The sequence below is a fragment of the Amblyraja radiata genome, chromosome 7, assembly GCF_010909765.2.
Source record: "Amblyraja radiata isolate CabotCenter1 chromosome 7, sAmbRad1.1.pri, whole genome shotgun sequence".
Lineage (NCBI taxonomy): Eukaryota > Metazoa > Chordata > Chondrichthyes > Rajiformes > Rajidae > Amblyraja > Amblyraja radiata.
Genome location: NC_045962.1, coordinates 90249095 through 90266402, shown reverse-complemented (window position 1 = coordinate 90266402; position 17308 = coordinate 90249095). Strand labels below are relative to the sequence as shown.

General features: G+C 48.5%; 2 protein-coding genes across 2 annotated transcripts in view; one reads left to right on the top strand and one right to left on the bottom strand.

The window, feature by feature from the left end:
* The window catches only part of LOC116975639, a 613100-nt gene that overhangs the window by 327946 nt on the left and 267846 nt on the right, over positions 1 to 17308 (top strand). The gene's annotated exons all lie outside the window — the stretch shown is intronic.
* LOC116975661 (C-X-C chemokine receptor type 2-like) lies at positions 3161 to 4108 on the bottom strand. Its single transcript, XM_033024987.1, has one exon. The coding sequence runs from the start codon at positions 4106 to 4108 to the stop codon at positions 3161 to 3163; it is 948 nt and encodes a 315-aa protein (XP_032880878.1).

Sequence of the window (17308 nt, the reverse complement as noted above, 5' to 3'; positions counted from 1 at the left end):
GGCAGATGCAAGGTCACGAATGTTTAATGATAACATAGAATGGATGTTGGATCGTACGGTATTCAAAGAAATAACAATACGATTTGGCACTCCAGATGTGGACCTCTTTGCATCTAGATTGAACCATCAATTACCCAGATATGTGTCCTGGGAACCAGACCCAGGAGCAGAGTCAGTGGATGCCTTTTCCCTAAACTGGGGAGGAATGTATATCTATGCATTCCCACCATTCCGCCTCATAAACCGATGCTTGGCAAAATTCAAGCAAGACAAAGCCACAGGCATTATAGTAGTACCAGATTGGCCTACACAAGCCTGGTTCCCAAAAATATTGGGGATCAGAGTCCAGCCATTAATGGTTGTACCTAAGAGGAGAGATCTCCTAGTAAACCCAGTTTCAGGGAGCAGCCATCCACTCTCAGACCGGATTGATTTGTTGGTTTGCAGATTCTAAGAAGGCCATTTCAAGACATTGGATTATCCGAACGGACTGTGGATGTCATCACAAAAGCATGGAGGGAGAGTACCAAAAAACAGTACGCCACTCATATTAAGAAGTGGGAAACTTTTTGCCATGCAAACAAAATAACCTACAACACAGTTCGGATATCGGATGTTTTGGAGTTCCTATCAAGCCTGTACTATGACTATAAATTAAGTTATAGTGCAATCAACAGTGCCAGATGTGCACTGTCCTCTTATTTGACACAGGAGGCAGGGCACGGGCCGATAGGAACGCACCCCTTCGTAATAAAACTCATGAAGGGAATTTATAATTTGATACCTCTAAGGCCTAGATACACGGACACATGGGATGTGAGCGTGGTACTGACCTTCGTCAGTGGGGACAACCAACGGCCTTATCCTTGCCAAAACTTACTTTGAAAGTAGTTATGCTGATGGCGCTAATAACAGCCCAAAGAGTCCAGACACTACAAAAACTACGACTGGACTACATGACCAGCAACATGGATGATATAACATTCATTGATCACACAGAGCAGGCCAGGAATGCCAGTAATGAAGGTCCAATGAGAGCCTCTATGTATGTTATGTCTTGTGCTGTATGTTCTATGTTGGACCCCCTCGAAAACGAGATGACTCTCCATCTCAAGGGGTTATCCATGAATAAACTTGTTTGTTGTTTCAACATCTACAATGGTGGGGAGTGTGGTGTGTGTGAGGGACTGGGCTACATCTACAATGGTGGGGAGTGTGGTCTGTGTGAGGGACTGGGCAACATCTACAACTCTGCAATTTCTTGCATCCCAATTAGAGAGTGCATCTGCGGACATTAGTAACATCATTAGAGACATGCCTAGTCTACTAAGGAAGTAGAGGCATTGGCGTGCAATACTATAGACTTTAGGGATACATCACGGAAATAGGCCCTTCAGCCCGCCGAGTCCGAGCGGACCATTGATCACCCCGTACACTAGCACCATCCCACACACTAGGGACAATTTACAATTTTACCAAAGCCAATTAACCTACAAACCCGCATGTGTTTGGAGTGTGGGAGGAAACCGAAGATCTTGGAGAAAACCCACGCAGGTCACGGGGAGAACGTCCCTCACAGCGACCCCCCCCACGCCGGGCCCTAATTGTTCTTCACGGCGGTTCCCACACGCTGGGCTCCCATTGCCTTCCCCTCCTTCCTAAAGGAACATCCTTTAATTCTGAGGCTGTGCCCTCTAGTCCTAGACTCTCCCACTAGTGGAAACATCCTCTCCACATCCACTCTATCCGGGCTTTTCGCTGTTCGGTGAGTTATGTTGAAGACCAACTGAATGAGCAGGAGAATCGAGGCCGGGTGGAAACCAAAGGTCTTTTATTTCACAGCAACCGTACAGAATACATGTTGAAGCAACGCCCGCTTATTGAAGCCAAGCTCACGGTTCCAGGCAGAAACAGGAAAAACAAACCACTCTTTTGTAGAAACCACGAGCTGCAGAAACTGGTGAATACACACAAGGACACAGAGTGCTGGAGTAACTCAGCGGGTCAGGCAGCATCTGTGGAGAACATGGATAGGTGACGTTTCACAGAGTGCTGGAGTAACTCAGCGGGTCAGGCATCATCTGTGGAGAACATGGATAGGTGACGTTTCACAGAGTGCTGGATTATCTCAGTCCAATAGGTGGAGCAAAGGGTAAGATACAGAGTGCAGAATATAGTTCTCTACATTGTAGCGCATCAGTTCCAGAGACAAAGTCCGATGTCCGCAATGGGGTGGAGGTGAATCGGACAGTACCCTAGCTTATGGAAGGGCCGTTCACAAGCCTGATAACAGGGGAAGAAGCTGTTCCTGAGTCTGGTGGTGCGCGCTTTCAAGCTTCTGTACCTTCTGCCGGACGGGAGCGGGGAGAAGAAGGAATGACTGGGGTGGGACAGGGACACATCTTTGATGATGTCGGCTGCTTTCCCGAGGCAGCGTGAAGTGTTGAGTCAACATCTGTTTAGGTTTCGGGTTATTATGAGTCCAGTGTCTGCAATGGGGTGGAGGTGAACCGGACCGTACCCTCGTTCACCCATAGTGGACATTGGACTTTGGGTGGTGGGTGTCTGGAATGAGCTGCTGGAAAAGGTAGATGAGGGGGGACTATCACAATGTTTAAGAGATATTTAGACAGGTACATGGATAGGACAGGTTTGGAGGGATCTGGGCCAAACACGGGCCTTGTATATTGGGCATGTAGGTCGGTGTGGACAAGTTGGGCCGAAGGGCCTGTTTCCATGCTGTATCACTCTGGGTGCCACATTCAGATTGGACACATCCCAATATGGTGATTCTGTGGAGCTCAGTAGAAGTCACTGGAGACTTGCCAGAAATTCTAGTAGGAAGGAACTGCAGATATTAATGGGTGTTTTTAAGGCAGAGATAGATAGATAGATTCTTGATTAGTGCGGGTGTCAGGGGTTATGGGGAGAAGGCAGGAGAATGGGGTAAGGAGGGAGAGATAGATCAGCCATGATTGAATGGCAGAGTAGACTTGATGGGGTGAATGGCCTAATTTCTGCTCCAACGACTTATGATGCCTCGCCAATCCATGTGCTCCAGAGATGCTGAGTTGCTCCAGCAATTTGTGTCTTTTGTTGGGAAGGGGTGGGATGGGGTTGGGGGAAGGGGGTGGTGGGGGAGGGGTGGGAGGGGAGCTGTCTAAATGGTGGTAGATGTCTGCCCAGCGACTGAGGATGAGCGTGATTTATTGAATTGGGATTCTTCGCTTCTCTTTATGAGGCCTTTATGAGCCAGGAGTTTGACCAGGTTGCTCCTGAACTTCACCCCGATGAAGGCGTAGAGGATTGGGTTGATGCAGCTGTGAAGAAAGGCCAAGCACTGGGTGGCCAGCACGGCCCTGTCCAAGTGGTCACGTTGGATGCAGGAGACTTTGATGTGTTTGACTCTCACCAGCATGTCCACAACCATGGTTAGATGGTAGGGCAGCCAGCATGCCAGGAAGGCCAGCACCACCGCGATGATGACCTTCATGGCTTTCTGCTTCTGGAAGCCCTTGGTCTGGCACAGTTTCCACACAGTGACGGAGTAGCAGAAGACCATGGTGGCCAGCGGCATGAGGAAGCCGATGACCAGGTGACAAACTTTGATGCCCAGTTTCCACGGTTTGTCAAAATCACCATCGTGTTCCTCGTTACAGGCGGACCAGTCAAATTCATTGCCGTAGAACACTTCATTGTAGAGGACGGGCGGGGACAGGAGCAGGGCCACGAGCCAGACGATGGCACACACCAGTTTGACCATCCACGGCCTCTTGTGGCCGTGCGACTGGACAGAGCGGACAATGGCCAGGTAGCGGTCCACGCTGATGCAGGCCAGCAGGAGGATGCCACTGTAAAAGTTCACCTCCTGCAACATACTGATCACCTTACACATGGCGTCACCATACACCCAGGGAGACACGGCGTCCACTGCCCAGAAGGGCAGGGTGAGGGCAAAGAGCAGGTCGGCCGTGGCCAGATGGAGCAGGTAGACGTCCGTGGATGAGATGGAGCGGCGGTTGTGAAGGATGACCACCAACACCAGTACATTCCCCGTCACGGCCAAGAGACACGCCAGGCTGTAGACCACCGCCGTGATGGTCTTCATGGTCACAAACTCTCTTCTGACACATGAAATTGTGTCTGGATCTATAATGAAGTCTTCAGTTCCGTTTGTGGACCACGGGAAAGACATTTTCTGGAACGAAAAATAGATTCGCAAATGAGATATTTAAGAAAGTTTAACAAAGTTTAAGAATGTTTAATAAACCCACTGACTCCCATGGCTATCTGCACCACACATCTTCCCACCCTGCTTCCTGTAAGGACTCTATCCCCTACTCCCAATTCCTCTATCTACGCCGCATCTGCACCCAGGTGAGGTGTTCTACACCAGGGCATCGGAGATGTCCTCATTCTTTAGGGAAGGGGGGTTCCCTTCTTCTACTATAGATGAGGCTCTCACCAGGGTCACTTCTATACCACGTGACTCTGCTCTCACTCCCCTTCCACCCAGCAGGCGTCATATACAACAGATAATCCTCCGACATTTTTGCCACCTCCAATGGGATCCCACCACTGGCCACTCTTCCAATCTCCTCCGTTGTCCGCTTTCCGCAAAGACCGCACCCTCCGTAACTCCCTGGTCAATTTGTCCCTTCCCACCCAAACCATCCCCTCCCCAGGCACTTGCCCTTGCAACCGCAGGAAATGCTACACTTGTCGCTTTACCTCCCCCCTTGAGTCCATCCAAGGACCCAAGCAGTCTTTCCAGGTGCGGCAGAGGTTCACCTGCACCTCCTCCAACCTCATCTATTGCATCCGCTGCTCTAGGTGTCAGCTGCTCTACATCGGTGAGGCCAATCGTAGGCTTGGCGATCGCTTCGCCCAACACCTCCGCTCGGTTCGCAATAACCAACCTGATCTCCCGGTGGCTCAGCACTTCAACTCCCCCTCCCATTCCCCATTTGACTTTTCTGTCCTGGGCCTCCTCCATGGCCAGAGGTAGTCCCACCGCAAATTGGAGGAGCAGCACCTCATATTTCGCTTGGGCAGTTTACACCCCAGCGGTATGAACATTGACTTCTCCAATTTCAGGTAATCCCTGCTTTCTCCCTCCGTCCCCTCCCCTTCCCAGCTCTCCCACAACCCACTGTCTCCGCCTCTTCCTTTATTCTTCCTGTCCCCCCCCCCGCCCCCCCCCCCACATCAGTCTCAAAAAGGGTCTCGACCCGAAACGTCGCCTATTTCCTTCGGTCCATAGATGCTGCCTCACCCGCTGAGATTCTCCTGCATTTTTGTCATGAGATGTTGAGATTATTTAAGAGATACAGATTGACACAGAGGGTGATGGGTGTATGGAACAAGCTGCCAGAGGAGGTAGTTGAGGCACGGACTATCCCAATATTTAAGAAACAGTTAGACAGGTACATGGATGATAGACACAAAAAGCTGGAGTAACTCAGCGGGACAGGCAGCATCTCTGGAGAGAAGGCATTGGTGACATTTCAGTCGAGACCCTTCTTCAGACTGGTCACAAAGGTCCCGACACGAAATGACACCCATTCCTTCTCTCCACAGATGCTGCCTGTCCCGCTGAGTTACTCCAGCTTTTTGTGTCTATCTTCGGTTTAAACCAGCATCTGCAGTTCCTTCCTACACGTGGATAATATGACAGGTTTGGAGGGTGGTGGACAGGTGGGACTGGTGTAGATGGGACATGTTGGCCGGTGTGGGCAAGGTGGGCCGAAGGTAGGGTTGCCAACTGTCCCGTATTAGCCGGGACATCCCGTATATTGGGGCTAAATTGGTTTGTCCTGTACGGGACCGCCCTTGCCCCGTATTTGACTGCTACTACTCGGGTCGAGGGGTCTGTCGGGTCGGACCCTGCCTCACCCGTCCCGACGTAGTGCAGCCCATGGAGTGCAGCAGCAGCAGAAGCAGTGCCTCGCCCATGTCCCTGTCGTCCGATCGGCAGCCCGGCCAGCTGTCCGACCTTCGGACCTTCGCTTACCGGCGACAGCACCACCACCCCTCCTTCTCACGGCCGATCATCGGTTCATGAGTTAGACGGGGTGCCGGACTTTGACCCCAGGTCAAAACTCCTCAACTGGCCCGCCGCTGGGCTTTGTGTGCAGTCCAGCACCCGGGCCAACTCATCATTCACCCAGCCAAGGCCGATTCGGTCAACGAATTGGCGTCGAGAATTTGTCCCTTATTTTGACGTTTTGTCCCTCATTTGGGAGTTGGCGACGCAAGCCGAAGGGCCTGCTTCATGATGTATCACTCTGTGACTCTATGATACAGCATTGGAGACATGCCAAACATTCTTCGTCTACTAAGGAAGTAGAGGCATTGGTGTGCTATACTTTAGACTTTAGAGATGCAGCACGGGTACAGGCCCTTCGGCCCACCGAGTCCGCACCGACCAGCGATCCCTGCATATTAACACTACCTTGCACACACTAGGGACAGTTTACATTTACACCAAGCCAATTAATGTACAAACCTGCACGTCTTTGGAGTGTGGGAGGAAACCGAAGATCTTGGAGAAAACCCACGCAGGTCACGGGGAGAAGGTACAAACTCCGTACAGACAGCACCCGTGTGGAAGATCTAACCGGGATCTCTGGCGCTATAAAGCAATAGCACTACCCGCTGAGCCACTGTGCCGTCCACGAGCCGGGCAGTGGACGCTGTGTCTGGCTGGGTGTTTGGTGATGCCATGTGTAGGAAGGAACTGCAGATGCTGGTTTACACCAAAGATAGACACAACATACTGGAGTAATGGACAGGACTGGTTTGGAGAGATATGGACCAAACGCAGGCGGGTGAGACTAGTGTAGCTGGGACGTGTTGGCTGGTGTGGGCAAGTTGGGCCGAAGGACCTGTTTCCACGCTGTATCACTCTGTGACTCTATGACTCCCCCACCCTAGTTCTCCCACTAGCTCCGCTGTCCTCCTGATTAAATATTACTGATTGTAAGCCTCGTTGTCAATTTCCCCATCTACATCTCCTTGACCACGGTCCCCTTTGATCTGTATTTTCACACCTTTCCCTTCCATATCTCTATCCCTCTCCCGACTCTCAGTCTGAAGAAGGGTCTCAACCTGAAACATCACCCATTCCTTCACTCCAGAGGCATAACCATATAACAATTACAGCACGGAAACAGGCCATCTCGGCCCTACAAGTCTGTGCCGAACAATTATTTTCCCTTAGTCCCACCTGCCTGCACTCATACCATAACCCTCCATTCCCTTCTCATCCATATACCTATCCAATTTATTTTTAAATGATACCAACGAACCTGCCTCCACCACTTCCACTGGAAGCTCATTCCACGCCGCTACCACTCTCTGAATAAAGAAGTTCCCCCTCATGTTACCCCTAAACTTCTGTCCCTTAATTCTGAAGACATGTCCTCTTGTTTGAAACTTCCCTATTCTCAAAGGGAAAAGCTTGTCCACATCAACTCTGTCTATCCCTCTCATCATTTTAAAGACCTCTATCAAGTCCCCCGTTAACCTTCTGCGCTCCAGAGAATGAAGACCTAACTTATTCAACCTTTCTCTGTAACTTAGTTGTTGAAACCCAGGCAACATTCTAGTAAATCTCCTCTGTACTCTCTCTATTTTGTTGACATCCTTCCTATAATTGGGCGACCAAAATTGTACACCATACTCCAGATTTGGTCTCACCAATGCCTTGTACAATTTTAACATTATATCCCAGCTTCTATACTCAATGCTCTGATTTATAAAGGCTAGCATACCAAAAGCTTTCTTTACCACCCTATCTATATGAGATTCCACCTTCAAGGAACTATGCACGGTTATTCCCAGATCCCTCTGTCCAACTGCATTCTTCAATTCCCTACCATTTACCATGTACGTTCTATTTTGATTTGTCCTGCCAAGGTGTAGCACCTCACATTTATCAGCATTAAACTCCATCTGCCATCTTTCAGCCCATTCTTCCAAATGGCCTAAATCACTCCGTAGACTTTGGAAATCCTCTTCATTATCCACAACACCCCCTATCTTGGTATCATCTGCATACTTACTAATCCAATTTACCACACCTTCGTCCAGATCATTGATGTACATGACAAACAACAAAGGACCCAACACAGATCCCTGAGGCACCCCACTAGTCACCTGCCTCCAACCCGACAAACAGCCATCCACCATTACCCTCTGGCGTCTCCCATTCAGCCATTGTTGAATCCATCTTGCTACTCCTGCATTTATACCCAACAGTTGAACCTTCTTAACCAACCTTCTTAACCAGACAGATGTTGCCTGTCCCGCTGAGTTACTCCACCATTTTGTGTCTATCTTCAGCAAATGAATTATGAGGTATTTGGGACTTTAAACCATTATTTCATTAGGCTTTAAACTTTACATTTTAGAGGTACAGCACGGAAACAGGCCGTTCAGCCCGTCCCGACCAGCGATCACCCCATAAACTAGCAATATCCTGCACACTAGGGACAATTTTACAACTGTCCAGAGCCATGATCAGTCTGAAGAAGGATCTTGACCCGAAATGTCACCTATTCCTTCGCTCCATAGATGCTGCCTCACCCGCTGAGTTTCTCCAGCATTTTTGTCTACCTTCAATTTTTCCAATTCTTGCAGTTCTTTCTTAAACAGAGCCATTAATTTCATGTTCATAAGTTCTAGAAGTAGAATTAGGCCATTCGGCCCATCAAGTCTACTCCGCCATCCAATCATGGCTGATCTATCTCTCCCTCCTAACCCCATTCTCCTGCCTTCTCCCCATAACCCTTGATACCCGTATTAATCAAGAATCTATCAAACTCCAACTTGGCCTCCACAGATGTTGCCGATTAGGAAAAGGGGAGATGCAACGAGACCTGGGTGTCATGGTACACCCGCCATCGAAAGTAGTCATGCAGGTGCAGCAGGCAGTGAAGAAAGCGAATGGTATGTTAGCATTCATAGCTAAAGGATTTGAGTATAGAGCAGGGAGGTTCTACTGCAGTTGTACAGGGTCTTGGTGAGACCACACCTGGAGTATTGCGTACAGTTTTGGTCTCTTAATCTGAGGAAGGACATTCTTGCCATAGAGGGAGTACAGAGAAGGTTCACCAGACTGATTCTGGGATGTTAGGACTTTCATATGAAGAAAGACTGGATAGACTCGGCTTGTACTCTCTAGAATTTAGAAGATTGAGGGGGATCTTATAGAAACTTACAAAATTCTTAAAGGGTTGGACAGGCTAGATGCAGGAAGATTGTTCCCGATATTGGGGAAGTCCAGAACATGGGGTTCAAGTATAAAGGATAGTTTTAGGATAAAGGGGAAATCTTTTAGGACTGAGATGAGAAAAAACATTTTTCACACAGAGAGTGGTGAATCTCTGGAATTCTCTGCCACAGAATCTAGTTGAGGCCAGTTCATTGGCTATATTTAAGAAGGAGTGAGATGTGGCCCTTGTGGCTAAAGGGATCAGGGGGTATGTAGAAAAGGTAGGTACAGGAAACGGAATTGGATGATCAGCCATGATCATATTGAATGGCGGTGCAGGCTCGAAGGGGCTAATGGCCTACTCCTGCACCTATTTTCTATGTTTCTATGACCCACTGAGTTACTCCAGCACTCTGTGAAACGTCACCTATCCATGTTCTCCACAGATGCTGCCTGACCCACCGAGTTACTCCAGCACACTGTGTGTACTTTTTCTACAAGCACCTTAATTCCTTGTATCAACATCTGTGGGTGGAATGGACAGACGACGTTTCGGGTCGGGACCCTTCTTCAGATGTTAGTTAGTTAGTTAGTTTAATTTATTGTAACGTGTACTGAGGTACTGTGAAAAACGTTTTTGTTGCGTGCTATCCAGTCAGTGGAAAGACTACACATGATTACAATTAAGAGAATAATGTTTAGTCCAGTAAAGTCCAATTAAAGATAGTCTGAGGGTAACCAATGAGGTAGATGGGAGGTCAGGACCGCTCTCTAGTTGGTGAGAGGACGGTTAAGTCGCCTGATAACAGCCGGGAAGACACTGTCCCTGAATCTGGAGGTGTGCGTTCATTTTCACACTTCTGTACCCCTTGCCCGATGGGAGAGGGGAGAAGAGGGAGTGACCGGGGGTGAGACTGGTCCTTGATGATGCTGCTGCCCTTGCAGAGGCAGCGTGAGGTGTAGATGGAGGCGATGGAAGGGAGGTTGGTTTGTGTGATGGTCTGGGCTGTGTCCACAAATCTCTGCAATTTCTCGCTGTCTTGGACGGAGCTGTTCCCAAACCGTGCTGTGATGCATCCCGACGCGAGAGAGTTGAATGTAAACGTGAGTGAATAAAAGCCTTTACCTGCCAGTTGAAAGGATGCGATCGTCTCTACAAGACGCCAAGCCTCAGGAAGACAAAACCAACAGCGTTCAACGAGACTAATTCACTGCGTTTTGGAGAGAGGGGAGAGGTGGGGGGTAAGTTTTCCAGTGAGTGAAAGCAGAAGTGGTTCAGCAAATCTTGCTGCCTTGATCAATTGTGTAATGAGGAAGGATTAGTTAGCGATCTTGTTGTGCAGAGCCCCTTGGGCAACAGTGACCATAATATGGTGGAACTCTGCATTAGGATGGAGAGTGACACGGTTAATTCAGAGACGAGGGTCCTGAACTTAAAGAAAGGAGACTTTGAAGGCATGAGACGGGAATTGGCTCGGACAGACTGGCAAATGATACTTAAAGGGTTGACGGTGGAGATGCAATGGCAAAGATTTAAAGACCGCATGGCTGAACTCCAGAAATTGTTCATCCCTGTCTGGCGAAAAAATAAAACGGGGAAGGCGGCTCAACCGTGGCTGACGAGTGAAGTCAAGGATAGTGTTAAATCCAAGGAAGATGCATATAAATTGGCCAGAGGAAGCAGCAAACCAGAGGACTGGGAGAAATGTAGAACTCAACAGAGGAGGACAAAGGGGTTAATTAGGAGGGGGAAAAAGAGCATAAAAGAAAGCTTGCGGGGAATATAAAAACTGACTGAAAATGCTTCTTTAGATATGTAAAATGGAAAAGATTAGTGAAGACAAGTGTAGGTCCCTTATAGTCAGTGACAGGTGAATTTATAATGGGTAACAAGGAAATGGCAGAACAGTTAATGTGGCTGAACGAGTACTTTGGTTCAGTCTTCACTAAGGAAGACACAAACAATCTCCCAGAAATACTCGGGGACAGAGGATCTAGTGGGAGGGAGGAACTGAAGGGAATCCATATTAGTCAGGAAATGGTGTTAGGTAAACTGTTAGGACTGAAGGCAGATAAATCCCCAGGGCCTGATGGTCTGCATCCCAGAGTACTCCAGGAGGTGGCCTTAGACTTCGTGAATGCATTGGTGATCATTTTCCAATGTTCTCTCGACTCCAGATCAGTTCCTGTGGACTGGACGGTAGCCAATGTAACCAAACTTTTTAACAAAGGAGGGAGAGAGAAAACAGGGAATTATAGACCAGTTAGCCTTACATCGGTAGTGGGGAAGATGCTGGAGTCGATTATTAAAGATGTTATAGCAACGCATGTGGAGTGACAAGATCGGTTAAAGTCTACATGGATTTATGAAGGGGAAATCATGCTTGACTAATCTTCTGGAGTTTTTGAGGATGTAACAAGTAGAATGGATAAGCGAGAGCCAGTGGATGTGGTGTATCTGGACTTTCAAAAAGCCTTTGACAAGATCCCACACAAGAGATTAGTGTGCAAAATTAGAGCACATGGTATTGGGGGTAGGGTATTGACATAGATAGAGAACTGGTTGGCAGACAGGAAGCAAAGAGTAGGAATTAACGGGTCCTTTTCAGAATGGCAGGCAGTGACTAGTGGGGTGCCGCAAGGCTCGGTGCTGGGACCCCAGTTTTTTACAATATATATTAACGATTTAGATATGGGAAATTAAATGTGACATCTCCAAGTTTACGGATGACACAAAGCTGGGTGGCAGTGTGAGCTGCGAGGAGGATGCTATGAGGCTGTAGGGTGACTTGGACAGGCTGGGTGAGTGGGCAGAAGCATGGCAGATGCAGTATAATGTGGATAAATGTGAGGTTATCCACTATGGTGGCAAGAACAGGAAGGCAGATTATTATCTGAATGGTGTCAGATTAAGAAAAGGGGAGGTGCAAAGAGACCTGGGTGCATCAGTCAATGAAAGTAAGCATGCAGGTACAGCAGGCAGTGAAGAAAGCTAATGGCATGTTGATCTTCATTGCGAGAGGATTTGAGTTTAGGAGCAAGGAGGTCCTTCTGCAGTTGTACAGGGCCCTGGTGAGACTGCACCTGGAGTTTTGTGCGCAATTTTGGTCTCCTAATTAGAGGAAGGACATTATTGCTAATGAGGGAGTGCAGCATTGGTTTACCAAGTTAATTCCCGGGATGGCGGGACCGACATATGATGAAAGAATGGGTCGACTGGGCTTGTATTCCACTGGAATTTAGATGGATGAGAGTGATCTTATGGAACATATAACATTCTTGGATTGGTCAGGCTAGATGCAGGAAAAATTTCTGATGTTGGGGGAGTCCAGAACCAGGGGTCACAGTTTAAGAATAAGGGTAGGCCCTTAGGACTGAGATGAGGAAAATTCTTCACCCGAGAGTTTGAATCTGTGGAATTCTCTGCCACAGAAGCAGTGAGGCCAATTCCTGGATGATTTCAAGAGAGTTATTTAGCTCTTAGGGCTACGGAATCAGGTTTGGGGAAAAGGCAGGAACGGGTACTGATTGTGGATGATCAGCCATGGTCATATTGAATGGCGGTGCTGGCTCGAAGGGCTGAATGGCCTACTCCTGCACCTATTTTTCTACATTTCTATGTTTCTACACATCTGTGGTGCTGAAGTGGAAATGAATTGAGAGTTTAATATTACCAATGATCTGTGGTACACCAACCACATTGTTGCAACAGACAAGAATTCATACCAATGCCTCTACTTCCCCAGGTGATAACATTGGCCTGTCTCCAGTGACTCTTACAACGTCCACAGATGTAACACACAAAGCATGCTGTTGTGTTGTATCACAGCTTGGTTTTGGAACAGCTATGCCCAAGAGCGCAAGAAATTGCAGAGAGTTGTAGATGTGACCCACTCCGTCACACAGACCACACTCCCCACCATTGTAGATGTAGCTCAGTGCATCACACAGACCACACTCCCCACCATTGTAGATGTAGCCCAGTCCATCACACACACCACACTCCCCACCATTGTAGATGTAGCCCAGTCCATCACACAGACCACACTCCCCACCATTGTAGATGTAGCCCAGTCCATCACACAGACCACACTCCCCACCATTGTAGATGTAGCCCAGTCCATCACACAGACCACACTCCCGACCATTGTAGATGTAGCCCAAACCATCACACACACCACACTCCCCACCATTGTAGATGTAGCCCAGTCCATCACACACACCACACTCCCCACCATCGACTCCATCTACACTTCACGCTGCCTCTGTAAAGCAGCCGGCATCATCAAAGACGTGTCCCTGTCCCATCCCGGTCATTCCTTCTTCTCCCCGCTCCCGTCCGGCAGAAGGTACAGAAACTTGAAAGCGCGCACCACCAGACTCAGGAACAGCTGCTTCCCCTCTGTTATCAGGCTTCTGAACGGTCCTTCCATAAGCTAGGGTACTGTCCGATTCAGCTCTACCCCATTGCGGACATTGGACTTTGTCTGTGGAACTTGATGCGCTACAATGCTGAGAACTATATTCTGCACTCTGTATCTTCCCCTTTGCTCCACCTATTGGACTGAGTTTGAACTGGATTGTATTTATGCCCAGTATTATCTGGTGTGTTTGGATAGCTGCAGAACAAAGCTGTTCACTGTACCTGTTCCTGTTCACTGTCCACTGTAAATCTAAACCTTAAATCGTGGCGTCATGCAGCATGGAACAGCTGAAGGAAATAACTTCTTTATTTACTACAATGTTTGTTATTGTCCCGTGTACCGAGGTACAGTGAAAATCATTTTTGTTGCGTGCTAACCAGTCAGCGGAAAGACAATACATGATTACAATCGAGCCGTCCACAGTGTACAGATACAGGATAAAGGGAATAACGTTTAGTGCAGGTAAAGTCCAGTAAAGTCCGATCAAGGATAGTCCGAGGGTCTGCAATGAGGTAGATGGGAGGTCAGGACCGCTCTCTAGTTGGTGAGAGGACGGTTCAGTTGCCTGATAACAGCCGGGAAAAAACGGTCACTGAATCTGGAGGTGTGCGGTCGTTTTCACACTTCTGTACCTCTTGCCCGATGGGAGAGGGGGAGAAGACTTTTGGATATGGATCACTCAGACCTTTCACTATTCTGTAAGTTTCAATGAGGTCCCCCCCACATTCTTCTAAACTCCAGCGAGTACAGGCCCAGTGCCGACAAACTCATCGTATGTTAACCCACTCATTCCTGGGATCGTTCTTGTAAACCTCCTCTGGACCTTCTCCAGAGCCGGTACATCCTTCCTCACAAAGACAATAGACAATAGACAATAGGTGCAGGAGTAGGCCGTTCGGACCTTCGAGCCAGCACCACCATTCAATGTGATCATGGATGATCGATATGGGGCCCAAAACTGCTCACAATACTCCAAATGCAGCCCGACCAGCGCCTTGTGGAGCCTCTGCGTTATAATCCCTGTTTTTGTATTTCAGTCCTCTCAACATAAACGCGAGCGTTGTGTTTGCCTTGTGGGAATCCTGTGTGGGAACATGGACAGTGAGGTGCAAAGATCTTATAGGATCTTTGGTCTGTACAGAGTTTGTACGTTCTCCCCGTGACCTGCGTGGGTTTTCTCCGGGATCTTCTGTTTCTGAGGCTCGATAATGAATGAATGAATGAATGGTGCTTTGCTCGCCAAAGGTTAAAACAAACGGAACACAGCAGACAATCAAAAATAAAACATTATAATTTCTTCTTAGGCCCCCTGCGGTCATGGCTGACCATGGGTGTCTTCAGGGTTGGAGGACGCCTGTACGTGACTTTGGTAAACGTGGGGAGACTGGTGCACAGGCAGCCACCCCACGGTCTTTGACAGATTTGGGTCAGGATCCAGTGACATGGAGTCCAAGACAACCGGAGACCCTTTTCTGCTGCAGCCTTCATCCGCCTTCCCAGCCATTGTGACGCTCCACTAAGGTCAGCCATCGTCCTCCGCTTGTTCCACCGTTGAGGTCTTGGTTGGATTGCTCTTTGTCAGAGACCTCCCCCTCGATCTTACCGCCATGGGTGGCCCTACCAGGAGCATAGCTCCAGACGGCATCGCTCTCAGGATCTCAGGTCCACACAAGCTTCTCCACCACGACAAGGTGACAATCCACGGAGATGATTGTCTATTGTCTATTGATTGCCACAAGGCAAACGCAATGATGGGATTTATATTGAGGGGACTAGAATATAAAAACAGGGATTATAATTGAAACATCTGAAAATAAAATACCAAAGTACAAAGAGGCTAAACACTCTTGGCTGGTGAGTAGAGCTGTTTTTATGGCCATAGCGCGCTGGTCAGGACACATTTGGAATATTGTGAGCAAATTTGGGCCCCGTATCTGAAGACGGATTTGCCGGCTCTGGAGAGGGTCCAGAGGAGGTTTACAAGAATGATACCAGGATCGAGTGGGTTAACGTACGATGAGCGTTTGTCGGCACTGGGCCTGTACTCGCTGGAGTTTAGAAGAATGAGGGGGGACCTCATTGAAACGTACAGAACAGCGAAAGGCCTGGATAGAGTGGATGTGGAGAGGAGTTTCCACTAGTGGGAGAGTCTAGGACCAGAGGGCACAGCCTCAGAATGAAAGGGCGCTCTTCTAGGAAGGAGGTGAGGAGGTACTTCTTTAGGCAGAGGGTGGTGAATCTATGGATTCTTTGCCACAGACGGCTGTGGAGGCCACAAGTCAGTGGATATTTTTAGGGCAGAGATAGACAAATTCTTGATCAGTGCGGGTGTCAAGGGTTATGGGGAGTAGGCAGGAAAATGGGATTAGGAGGGAGAGATAGATCAGCCGTGATTGAATGGTGGAGTAGACTCGATGGGCCGAATGGCCTAATTCTGCTCCTATAACTTGTGGACTTGTTTCATCCCTCACTCCTATGGCTTATGAACTTATGAACTGACCTGATTTATATAGAACACAAGTTAAAGTTTAAGTATCATCTGTTGGGAAGTCAAGGTACAAGTCAAGTCAAGTGTATTTGTCACATACATACACATACAAGTTGTGCAGTGAATGAAAGTGGCAATGCCTGCGGGATTGTGCAAAACAAGAACAGAACCAGTATTTACATTTTAGAAAATTAAAATGACACAACACAACAGTAAATGAGTCCCTGGTGAGATCAGAGTTACAGTCCTGACGGCCTGTAGGAAGAAACTCCATCTCATCCTCTCTGTTTTCGCAGCGTGATAGCGGAGGCGTTTGCCTGACCGTAGCAGCTGGAACAGTCCCGTTGCTGGGGGGGTAGGGGTCCCCCATAATGTTGCTGGCTCTGGATCTGGTGTATAGGTCCTGCAGGGGGGGTGAGTGTGGTTCCCATAGTGCGTTCGACTGAACGCACTACACTCACCATTCACATGTGATGGAGTCTCTTAGAGTCACACAGCTAGGAAACAGGCCTTCGACCCAATTGCTCATGCTATTGTACACTCTGGAGTTTAGAAGGATGAGGGGGTTCTCATTGAAACATATAAGATTGTTAAGGGCTTGGACACGCTGGCCGCAGTAAACATGTTCCCGATGTTGGGGGAGTCCAGAACCAGGGGCCACAGTTTAAGAATAAGGAGTCGGCCATCTAGAACGGAGTCGAGGAAACTCTATTTCTCACAGAGAGTGGTGAATCTGTGGGATTCTCTGCCTCAGAGGGCGGTGGAGGCCGGTTCTCTGGATGCTTTCAAGAGAGAGATAGATAGGGCTCTTAAAGATAGCGGAGTCAAGGGATATGGGAGAAGGCAGGAACGGGGTACTGATTGTGGAGGATCAGCCATGATCACATTGAATGGCGGTGCTGTCTCGGAGGGCCGAATGGGCAACTCCTGCACCTGTTGTCTATTGTCATTTTGGTGTCCACCTTCGATTTAAACCAGCATCTGTAGTTCTTTCTTACACTCTCAATCACACCGCTGAGTTGGAAGCAGTGAAACATGAGGTGTTGTTCCTCCATTTTGCGTTGGGCTTCACTCTGGCAGTAGGCCCGACTGTAGCAGGGCCTCCAGCGGGCCACTCCATCAACACCCCGACCACTAGCGTGTGAGAAATGCAGTGTTTACTGACACTGGGTCTCGTGA